Raw genomic sequence first — 12,500 nt, forward strand, 5'->3', positions numbered from 1 at the left:
ACATCTTTTCATTTGACCCATCATTGTGCAATAAGATACATGTAACGTTTAAGGGATTGAAGTTGAAGTTTTTAAAGACTTTGTCTTCTGCTCTCGGTGGGAGCCTCGCAATATTTCATTAAAAATCAACATTCTCCAGTTTTCATGCCCGTGTAAAACCGACCATAGCCGTATTCACGGAAAAATACGTCTATATGGTGTTGCTGCTGGAAAGGATATTAGTATAATAATCTATAAATAACCGATCGCGCATTTCTGTATCATCAAAGTGAAACTTGTACATAGACCGCATGTTGCTTAGATGGAGGTTTTAGGTCTTGTTAACATACCTCTATGGAGCTTCCCTATTATTGTTATATTGTTGATATTATTCGCACTATACAGGTAAGTTTCATATTCAGCATAGATATAAATTTTCCTTTCAAATAAATTGAAGAGAGTATGCAGACATCAGATCTGCAAGTGCATTCATGTTACATACAATTGGTTACTGGTAGTTTCAGGAACAAACGCAATGTTTATCCTTCGATGTATCTGTGAAAATTTTGGACAAAGGTCTTTTTTTAAACTTCATACATGTTTATTTGTTCATTCATCGTGTTTATGATTTGTCGCGAAAACGACCGAAGAGGGATAACTCAATTTCCTTGTCGTTATTGGGCAGTTTCTTCTTTTATAGAACATTTGTTTAAATCTCACTGCTGTCGCTTTTTTTTTTTTTTTTTTTTTTTTTTTTTTTTTACATATTTCATGTTTCACTGATTTTTTTTTTCCAGATATACTGTTTGGCGACATAATACATGGAAACGTCTTGGGATACCAGGCCCTAAACCATACCCATTCTTAGGCTTACTGAAGACTCTACCAAGGGATGTAAGATATATGTCTTTTTTTTCATTTTATTACGTGACTAAGAATGACAAAAAAAGCCACGTTCCCATTGAATGTCACTAAAATATATCTTTCGTATGTATATATTTTATGGACCCCATAACTATAACCCAGCTCTTGGGCTAATATGAAACTGTTGCACATTCCGTATCAAACTAAAACCCCTAATATCACCCGAAGGGCCACATCCCCGAGAAGTGATATAGGTGGAGTGTAGATATTACATGTGATACACATTTGACATGTCGTTTACATGTACGAATATAGGTGTGTCCCGAATATGGAAGCGATATATAGGGACGTGATTTATGTATGCAATAGTCATTTGTACAACGGAGTTTCTTTTTTATCTATTTCACTTGACTATTACCTATAGTTTATCAGTTTTGCATATGTCATGAAATAAACATATATATATATATATATATAGTCTGAAAATATGATACATGTATCACAAGGACGATACAAGGTATTTTTTGTTCAAACGATAGAGTGAGCCCAATAAATATTCAAGAAACACTTCGTACCCACTATTATTTTTTTTGCATTAAAAATGAAATATTATACGTGTAATTAGTTAATATGGATTATGCACTCCCTGCGCTGGTGCTGGACCCTTCTTCTGAGTCGTGCGATTTTGTCTTTTTTTCCTTAATAATTAAAGATTAGCATGTTTTTATTTATTTTTAGCATATTGACTGCCTTTTTTTCTCAGGGATTTGCTGCCACAGATTATGATCTAATCAAGAAGTATGGAAAGGTTGTAGGGTAAGTGTACGGCTGTATCAGATAGGTTGATTTAGGTACCAGTAGTATCAGATAGGTTTATTTAGGTACTTTTTACAAGCATTTAGTGATAAAATAAAAATCTCCGGTGTTAAGCCTGCGTAGTACATTAGCATGTGATTCGATCCCGGAGCTGGTACATTTTTCATTTTCAATACTGCATCTTGTTACATGTATACCAAAATAATAAAACTTAAATCATATGAATAATATGATATGAAAAAAATATGTCTATAATATCAATGTGATAAATTTCTGGATAGAAATTTACAGCCACTTTCTCCACAACCTTTTGATCAACTTTAATTGTGAATAAATACATGTAGCTGGAATCAATTTTGATTGAATAGATCTTTGAAGAAAGATTATACACGCAGTTAACTGTCTTTGTCTTACTTGTATCACTCTATTTGTCTCTGTACTGCAGTGTTTACCAAGGAACTCGCCCGACACTACTAATATCTGACCCAGATATCATACGGGATTTGTTCATTAAAGACTTCACAAACCTTACCAATCGTTCTGTAAGTATAGCAGTGGTACACTTTCTTCTTCCTTTTCTCAAATCAGAATGAATAAAATAATATTTATGTATATATTATCCTTCTAAACCGTAATCATGTATTATAAACCCAACTGGGCATTTATGTCGCATAAGTCGTCCGATTTGTTGTGTTTAACTGTGCTATGGTTTTGTAAGAATGCCTGTATTGACACAACAAAAGTAAATCGCATTAAAATAAACGTGTTCGATTTGCAATAAATAGCAAAAATGTCTATAAACATTGCCATAATCCCAAGGAACGTGGGATGCTGAGACCATTTCTCCCTTAATTGTTTAAGAATAACAGCGGCGTTTTGTGGAAGTCAGCATTACTGCAATAGTTTTATTTTATGTACTTGTCCTCCTTTAATTCTGTGTTTGTTTGTTTTTCTGTGTTAATATATACATGTATCGTTTAGTTGTTCCTGTATTTTGTTGCTCTTGGTGTTGAAATCTCACATGGCTTAAAATAGTACTATTCTTTAGAAGTGAGAGAATTTTTCATCCATCAAGTGCCATGTGTTTGGTTTGTCTTTGGATACTTAATTGTCGAAATATATTGGAAATACATAAATTGAAGACATGGAAAGTACAATACATCCCTTCAGAATTCATGCAACTGAGTTTAATGTTAAATTTATTAATAATTTTCAATAGGATGTCATCAAACCAGATGATTTTTTCCGCCATTCTATAACTGTAGCTAGAGATGACTACTGGAAGTTTTTGAGAAGCAAAATATCACCAACGTTTACCTCCGGAAAACTTAAAAATGTAAGTTGTGTATTTTGTTGTTGTTATCTTTCAATACAAAAAAAAACTATGCATGTACATGTAGCTAACACTTGGCGTCAATCAATTTTGAAAATATATAATGAAAAAACTCACCTTTTTCATAAATCAACAACTGCACGTTATTCCTTTGACAATCAAGTTAGCCATATTGCAGTTTTATTTGTTAATTATTATATTAGTTTTGAGTTTATTTTTGTTGATTATCTATTCAAACTTGTTGTTGTGAACTATACCCCACTCCCTACCTTTTTCACAAAAAGTCGTAAGTGTAAAATTGATCGTAACTAATGACGTCATAAACTAAAATAGCATTGTGACGTGATGATTTACGATCAATTTCACACTTACGACTTTTTGTGAAACCGACGCCTGGTCTATTGCCTTTGCATGATGACTTGTACCGTGCCTCCATTTATCGGGTTCCTCATCAATCTACTTCTTGTTTACCGGTCGAATTTGTAAATTTTTAGATGATGCGTAATTGAAATTTCCGCAACAGATGTCTCAGCTTCTAAACGAAGGAATACTTAGATTGATATATTGCCTTTGCATGATGACTTGTACCGTGCCTCCTTTTGCAGATTCCTCTCTCATCTGCTTATTTTTTTCAGGATGTTTCACAACCTGTTTATATTTTATACAAAGTTTCATATGGTTGTACTGAATCATGGATTGCATTTTCGTATACATGTATACATGTATGACATCTACTACCTGTTTGCCAAAAAGCGGGGGAGGGGGGCACTAGTGAGCCGTTGCTCACCGATGTCTTACTTGTGTCTTCATTTTTTATTGGTTCCGTACTTGACGCATGACAAACATTCATCTTTCATACTCCAAACGTACAAATAGGGTGTGGGACTGAATTTGAAATGATTTTGTTTAAATGTGTATAACAGATGACGCCTTTAGTTCATAAGTGTTGTGAAGATCTCGTTGAAAACATAATAGAACAATCAAAAGAGGGCGCTGTCATCGACATGAGAAAGTAAGTGTCTTGTATTTGCATATGACTTTAAGCTTTTTAAAAAGTTGCATTTCCTACTTTTGTAACATGTAATATTTTTTTAAAACTCACGGGCTTGCATGTATGATATACCGACTCACCCTTATTTTTAGCCCATTTCAACGTCTCTGTAAATTATCTGATTACCAAAACGATCTTGTGTTGTGTGTTAAAAAGAGTAATCAAGGGAACTAAGGTTATAGGGGTAATCAAAAGAATGTAATCCAGGGACAAAGACCAGACATGGAAAACAGACATACACAGCAAAGAACATAAAGTAACTAAAATCATACATACAAAGTAACAAAAGTATGTTTTTTTAAAGAAAAGTTCGTTGTTTACAGCGGTTTTAGTTTTATGGTTATTGTAACTGGAAAGTATAGGGTATTAAACAAAAGGAAATGAACATAAGCTCAGGATGTGTATTATTGTAGTCATTTATGTTTATAGAACAATTTGTTTCTTAGGATAGCCAGTGGCTTTACTCTAGATGTGATTTGCAGTACAGCTTTCGGTCTTCAGGTCAACTCACAGAAAGAAAAAGACAACCAGTTTTTGAAGAAGGCAAGGCAAGCCATGCGAACACAAGTCAATGTTATGTTTTTCTTAGTAACAAGTAAGGATTAGTACAGCTTACATTGTATGTTTATACTTTATCAAAAAAAAAACTGTTTACATGTACATGTACAATGTACATATAGAAACCATTCACAACACAGGAAGCTTAGACAGGCAATACTGCAGAACAAACACTTCAAGTAATTGGACACAATTTTTTAAATTGTGAAAATTATAATTTGTAGATTGATTTTAATTTTCGAAAGTAATAAGGACATGCAAGCCATATAATTCATCTTCATTTTTAGGGATAGAGGGTTGGTTTACATTACATTTACAAATCGGAATTGTATAACCCACTGTCTTGAGTTAGTGGCCAAGTTAGGCATTGCTCTATGTCTCTGCTTTATTCTTATTGTGGCAGTAGTTAGGATATATGATATGGAACAAATTATATCCTATAGAGAGGCTTTATGGATAGATATGTTATTTATACCAGTCAAGTTGGATGATGTCCTTGTAGACTACGGACCTAGTTGTGGTATACTTTGAAACTGTCTTTTTGCACCACATTGTAAGCGCAACTCTTCAGTTCAAAGGATTTCGATTAATCTTTATATGAAGATTGGAATCAAATATGTGTTCAAAGCAAGGCCTGTTTGAGTAGATACTGTTTAAAGAAGATTATAACATGTACATGTTACTGTTTTGACAAGTGATGCACTTTCTTGTTGAACGAAGGTAGCCGAAGAATTTACGTGTAGAATACACAAAATGCATTGTTTGTCATGGTTATGAGGTTGGTTTCTCTATTTAAGTTTGTTTTTATTTGTACATGAATAATACATGAATACTGAAACTCTCTCCTTTTTCAGTGACTTTCCCGTTCATGAAAAGTATCATGACTGCTTTGTTTGAGGCTCCACAATTTGGAGGCACAGAACCGTTTTTTAGAAAGGTTGTGTCAGACATTCTTAAAGACAGACAAAAGGAAAAAGGGGTTAGTATTGGACCAAGTGTCCGCTGTAATAGAAATCTAGACAAATCAAATTGAAAGAAAGACAACTCTAGCACGATAAAACTTGAAAAATCTCATCATCGAGTATCATTTGTTGATCCCTAAAACGATGTTTCATCACTGAAACTGATGTGGCTATCTATACCTCAAATAAATAAAATTAGGCTAACAAATATTAAGTACACATGTAAGAAATAAAAAAAAATAAAAAGTAAAATCCTCCCAACCGTCCCATATTTTTGTGAAGGTTGGATGAGAATCTACCATTTAAGTGTACTTAGCCTAACATTGGTGAAACGGAAAATTTGGAACGTCATAAAAAGTAGGGGACAAACAAAGAGGAAGATCACGACTTGACCATGGACTAATTAAACATTCTCGAGCAATAAAAATATATAACTACGAAACTACTGTCATTATGTTTTACATGTAAATACATATACATACCGTGATATTATATACGTACATGCTATAACTTCAGGTGTATAAGGATTTTATACAAGTAGTGACGGAGGATTTAACAGAGACAGCTTCAGACTCCGTGATTGGAAAAGGACTATCAAAGTTTAGAAATAGAGGTACAATGTCTATTTACTTGAAATTGTCCTTGATAAGGTCTATATGATTTGGAATTCTCTGTTAAAAGTTTTGAAAATTTGCTTACTGTTTATTAATTATAATTCATCATAATTTCAATAGATTGACAACTATATAAATTCAAACTAGATACATTTTTATTTATCTGATTTAAATATTTTATACTTATTGAAAACCAGTAGATTGGGGTGGATGTACATGTATATGTAACTACACGTACTTATGCGCAGATACACCAAGTTATTCTCTTTTTCCTGTTCTTAACATATTTGTGCTGTGAAATCACCTAGAAGCCTTTATTTTTTAATTTAGGAGAACTTTATTAACATTAAATTTAGGTACAGGCGTAGTAATAAGTATTTGTTACTGTATCCTATTCAAACTGTCTATAAAATAAACTTTTCGGTGTGAGTGTATACTGTTGGGAAGTACTATTGTTCATGGGGTAACCATTTTCGTGGATTTCGTGGGTAGGCCAAACCAGGAAATTTGGTTTCCAACGAAAAGGAGAATCCCATTAATGTGTAAACTGAAAACCTCACGTCAACCACGAATTCTAGAATCTACGAAGTTAATTGTGTTTCTTCCCAAATCCACGAAAATTGGTATTGACGAATTGAAGTACTTTCACAGTATATGTCACTTACATTTTAGCCATGTTAGTTTTGAAGATCCAAACTTACCGATTACGTATATCTAAACAAGTGTTACTGTTAACATTTTCGGATCTGAAATATAACATAACGAAAAGAATAGTCAACGAATTATTTAATTGTTTTCTTGATTATACCATCGAGTGTGAGTGTGCTTTGTCAATTGGTTTCTCCCTCTATGCTTCAGTGTTATATCCCACATTTCCATTTTCATCATTTCGCAGCATTGACGGAGGATGAGATAGCTGTGAATTCCTTAATATTTTTCTCGGCTGGTTTTGATACCACGGCAATAGGACTGTCCTACTCTACTTATTGTCTCGCACTGAACCCTGATGTACAAGATAAATTGATTCAGGAAATAGATGATACTATTGGAAAGGTAAACAATTACATGTAAGCGAGAAAGTCAAGAGACTCCTAGGTAAATGCGAGTTCTTGCTTAAGATATAAAATTGCATAAATTGTTTGTAGCGTTGTTTGTGAAATACATTTAATATGCTTTCTGAACGTTATAACTGTGTTTTAAACCTTATGAAATAAAACATAATGATAAAAAAAAGATAATGTGCCAACCTGGCCTAATCTATCAAACAAATATAGCAACTGAAAGGAAACACTTTACGATATCTGACTATTTTGTCTAGGATAAGACGAATAAACGTAAAATTGTATAGTAAATTTTCCATCGCATTAGAAATAAATTCTAACTGGAAAATGTGCATAGAAGCATTTGAAAACCAAAATTTGAACGAATTCTTGAAGCTTTAATTGTCTTTCATTTCATAAATATGAAGTAGATGAAGTGTTAAAATAATTCACGATTAAACACGAAATTATCAAGTGGGCTCAAGACGGAAGTACCAAATGCAAATTACGAAAATACCAATCTGATATGAAAACGGTAAATGTAGGTATGCTGCACATGTGTTTCAAGGAGTTACCTCTCATGAACAGCATTTGAACTAATCAACTACAAAAAAAAAAAAATTAACATCATAAAAAATAAAGGAAAGTTGATATAGGAAGCTAAAGGTTGCTTCAGAAGTTCTACAATGTACAATATACCCAGCCTTCGTGTATGAAGGGTAATATGCTTACTTCAACAACCTTGAATATATTTACTTCTGGTATATTTAGCATGCTTACTAAGATGCTACTAAACACTCCCGGTAACTTGGTATCAGGTAGGAAAATCCCTGGTTTTACAGGATCCTGACCTCTGCTATATTTAACTTGACTCTCTGAACAAACTGTCAATATTATCTTATATAAATGAAATGATATCAGTTATTTATCTCTTTGTAGGAATTCCCATCTTATGATGCTGTTACGAAAATGAAGTATCTTGAGAAATTTGTCAGTGAGGTGCTAAGACTATATGCCCCTGCAACAAGGTATTATTTGTCAGTGAGGTGCTAAGACTATATGCCCCGCAACAAGGTATTATTTGTCAGTGAGGTGCTAAGACTATATGCCTCTGCAACAAGGTATTATTTGTCAGTGAGGTGCTAAGACTATATGCCCCCGCAACAAGGTATTATTTGTCAGTGAGGTGCTAAGACTATATGCTCCCGCAACAAGGTATTATTTGTCAGTGAGGTGCTAAGACTATATGCCCCCGCAAAAAGGTATTATTTGTCAGTGAGGTGCTAAGACTATATGCCCCCGCAACAAGGTATTATTTGTCAGTGAGGTGCTAAGACTATATGCCCCCGCAACAAGGTATTATTTGTCAGTGAGGTGCTAAGACTATATGCCTTTGCAACAAGGTATTATTTGTCGGTGAGGTGCTAAGACTATATGCCCCTGCAACAAGGTATTATTTGTCAGTGAGGTGCTAAGACTATATGCCCTGCAACAAGGTATTATTTGTCAGTGAGGTGCTAAGACTATATGCCCCTGCAACAAGGTATTATTTGTCGGTGAGGTGCTAAGACTATATGCCCTTGCAACAAGGTATTATTTGTCGGTGAGGTGCTAAGACTATATGCCCCCGCAACAAGGTATTATTTGTCGGTGAGGTGCTAAGACTATATGCCTCCGCAACAAGGTATTATTTGTCGGTGAGGTGCTAAGACTATATGCCCCCGCAACAAGGTATTATTTGTCCGTGAGGTGCTAAGACTATATGCCCCTGCAACAAGGTATTATTTGCAATACCTCGTATGATTATGCAAAATATCGCGAAATCTACATTGTACTTTAAAAAAAATGCAGATTTTCGATTATCATACATGTACTGTGTATAATATGTCGCAACTGCACTTGTAATATCTTCTTTCCCTATGAAGAATAGGGTCCTCAATAAGTACAAATCTCAAATTACTTCTTTTTCGGGGAATCCTTGCTGCTTTGTCCATGATCCGGAACTTTGATCTTTGGTGTCCCTTTCTCAAGTCCTTATCCACGTTTCTTTTTGGAATAATTTAAAGAACATAAACGCCAACGTACATGTAGAGTAGTGTTGCATTTTCAAACATAATTTTTTACTTTCTGAAGACGGGCCTACATTTTAGATGGCTCAGCATTGGGATGGATCCAGAAAATTATAAATTGAGATGAAGAGTGGGATTGGTTTTCAGGCTTTTATTTCCAATTTTGCCAAAAAATATTATGTAATGAACAAAATATTCCCATGAAGAAGGGAGGAGAAGGTTCAAATGTCATGAAGCCTTCTCCCCTTGATCTGCAACTGCAGTAAATATTCACTATATAGTGGATTGATGTTGTTTGTATATGAAGTGTAAAAATAAAATTAATACTAAACTCCTATATAACAACAGTGTTACACTGTAACTTCCAATTGTCCTCTGTCATTATCAACATTTTTCTTTACAATCCCCTATTACCTATTACCTATACATGTATACATTTCAAAAACATTTCATCTGAATTCATTAAAACATTTTTTTAAATCAACATTTGTCTCGCCAGCGACTTTCGACCAAGGGTTGCGGTAGGCAAGACTACGTCGGGCGTCAGTATTGGCGTCGGCTTTTAGATTTTAATGATGATTTTCCTGATTAAATCAATTTAATATGAACCATAACAGCTACATTTTAGATTAAACATAATTCCACATCTGATTCATGCATATGCTCCCTAGTCACAAACAACCAGCGATCTTGTGCGACAGGCTCACTCACTCACTTTAAACCAAAATAGTTCACCTTTTCACACAATACCCCATTGATCATTTTGAGATTTAAACCTTCCCTATAAAACCGAAGAACGGGAGGATTATTAGATGAAGGTAAATGCATTTTTCACAAAATGCTTTTAAAGGTTCTTCAGAGAAGCCAGGAAAGACATTTCTTTGAATGGAATTACCATACCTGAAGGGACTGATGTTACTGTTTCAATATACTATTTACATAGAGATCCTGATTTCTGGGATGATCCAGAGACCTTTGACCCGGAACGGTTTGTATATGTAACATGTGAGCTTTTGCCATCACTTGGCATCCGTCGTCGTCGCCGTCATTAACAATTCTTCAAACATCTCCTCTGAAACTACTGAATGGATTTGAATGAAACTTAATATGATTGTTCCTCAAGGTATACTGCACGAAATGACTGGATTTTTGATCTTTTGAAAATAATGGCGGACATATCTAAAAATAGAACATAGGAGTCAGACAGCAGTTTTTTTTACATATATCTCCAAAACCGTTAGGTTTCACAAAATTCTGACATGTTCAGCATGATGAAATCTAACTGTGATTTAATTGTGTGAAAATATGTTGACCCATATTGTAGTTTTTGCCCTTTATGGACATTTTATGCTGTTTTTGATGTTATTTCTTTAAAACAACATCTCCTCAGAAACTACTTCACAGAATTCAATGAAAGTTGATATTACTTATTTAAGGTATCCTGCACAAAATGACCGTTTGAATATTTGATTGGTGAAAAATATGGCCGTTGTTACTAATAATAGAACATATGGGGCGAAATACATTTTGTTTTCAAATAACTCAAAAACCGTTGAATTTCGCAAAATTCTGATGGAAATTAAAATTGTTTGCCAACAGAAGACGGACCTACGCCGAAATTTTCAAAATTATTTGTTGTCTGTTGTAGGAAATAATGTAGGAATTATGGCCACTGAAATAGTTTTCTTTTGTCGTGTACAACTCTCTGAAATCTCTAGGGCATAGGGGGACCCCAGCCCAGATTTTTTTAGAGGTTCTAAAAACACGGTAAGGCGTTTCCATCATTTTATAGTGAACTTAAATCATTCATCAATATATGCTTTTTGTTGGCAATGTTTTGTCAAACTTGGTAACAAAGCATGATACCTTTACTTACTTATTTAATAGGGCATGGCTTGCAAGATGAGCGATTCAAGCTCTTCGAGAGCCTCTTGTTTTTTTTCTGTTAAAGAGAGTATTTACACCTAGACTCTGCACTGTTGAAAATGTGAAAAACAAGTCATACTGCAAGTGTTGTCTCTGAGTATTCATGAGTAAGAAATGTATTTTTGTGCAGGTCACCGGTGCCTGGGCTTCAATTGTTTTTCAGAGGTAACGCAGAAACAATTTTTGGGAGCATTGAAATACTTTTTCATTTTGTTTTCTTCTGCCACGGTATGGTAGTGTCTGAATAGCATGCAAATGCAGTAATTTAGAAAAAAAAAATCGGCCCACACATTGAAGAAATCATGCATTTACGTCAGTGATTTCGTCTTTGTCATACATATATCAGAGCTTCGGTTGATGACTACTAATGCAGAGCCTGTTTTCTTTCTTTAGATTTTCCGAGGAGAATAAGGCCAACCGACATCCATATGCTTACTTGCCTTTTGGAGTAGGACCACGCATTTGCGTTGGAATGAGACTTGCCTTGTTGGAAACAAAGATGGCGATTGTACGCATGCTTCAAAGTGTTAAATTTGTTAAATGTGACGAAACTGAGGTAAGAGATGTGTTGGATCATTGTTTTAATTTAGTTCTTCTATAGGCTGTCAGTGGTCAATTGTTTATCCTTTTAGCAGTGCCTGAACGCGTAGGGGAATTTACCCATTGACTTAAGTTGAAATAAACATTTTTTTTAGAAAAAAAAAACATGTAGTCTATTGTCACCTGATTGAATAATTAAATCTATTGCATGGTCATGTTGTGATAAGGAAATACTGATCATTAGTTTATTATATATATTACCGCCATTTTGTTTTAAACATGTTTAACAGACGTCTGGATTTACAAAATGCTCATAATATGTTACCATCCCCGTAATCAACGGTCTTGATGAATTTAAAGGAAAGCGTATCAAAGGTTATTATTTACTTGCAGTCGTATTGCTGCGGATTTGTTTTTGATCTTAAATAAAATATTTGTTTGGAATATTTGCATAGACCGATTGTGTCCAAAACCATTTATATTCTTTTACAAACATATTAACCTATAACTTCGATGAATTTGGAATTTGTAGGTTCCTGTTGTATTTGAGAAAGGATTTCTGATTGGAGCACAGAATGGCATCAAGGTGAAAGTGCAGCCACGCTGAAAGCGTGCCGTGTAAGGAATTAACTACTAAATGACTTAGCGATCAGATTTTGATTTAAATCTTAAATACATGACAATATGGAATTGCATTGTGTTATTATATATATGTAGTTATACCATTGGTTGATGAGTAAGGGGTACT

The 12,500-nt window shown here is 34.2% G+C and overlaps 1 protein-coding gene across 2 annotated transcripts; it reads left to right on the plus strand.

Moving 5' to 3' along the window:
* The first annotated feature begins 225 nt into the window (after nt 1–225).
* On the plus strand, nt 226–12,442 carry LOC148610036 (cytochrome P450 3A24-like). 2 transcript variants are annotated; one of them, XM_088541953.1, is made up of 14 exons: nt 226–384; nt 777–873; nt 1,607–1,659; nt 2,105–2,201; nt 2,879–2,995; nt 3,916–4,004; nt 4,490–4,638; nt 5,456–5,580; nt 6,080–6,176; nt 7,073–7,230; nt 8,157–8,245; nt 10,137–10,274; nt 11,606–11,768; nt 12,285–12,442. In XM_088541953.1, exons 1-14 carry the CDS (start codon nt 302–304, stop codon nt 12,357–12,359), a joined length of 1,530 nt encoding a protein of 509 aa, XP_088398079.1. In that variant the 5' UTR covers nt 226–301; the 3' UTR covers nt 12,360–12,442. The 2 variants fall into 2 exon arrangements, with proteins under 2 accessions (XP_088398079.1, XP_088398080.1); XM_088541954.1 differs by lacking the exon at nt 10,137–10,274.
* The last annotated feature ends 58 nt before the right edge of the window (nt 12,443–12,500 follow it).

The sequence above is a fragment of the Perna viridis genome, chromosome 8, assembly GCF_037379345.1.
Source record: "Perna viridis isolate PV_CMFRI_1.1 ecotype Kerala chromosome 8, ASM3737934v1, whole genome shotgun sequence".
In the NCBI taxonomy this organism is placed as follows: domain Eukaryota; kingdom Metazoa; phylum Mollusca; class Bivalvia; order Mytilida; family Mytilidae; genus Perna; species Perna viridis.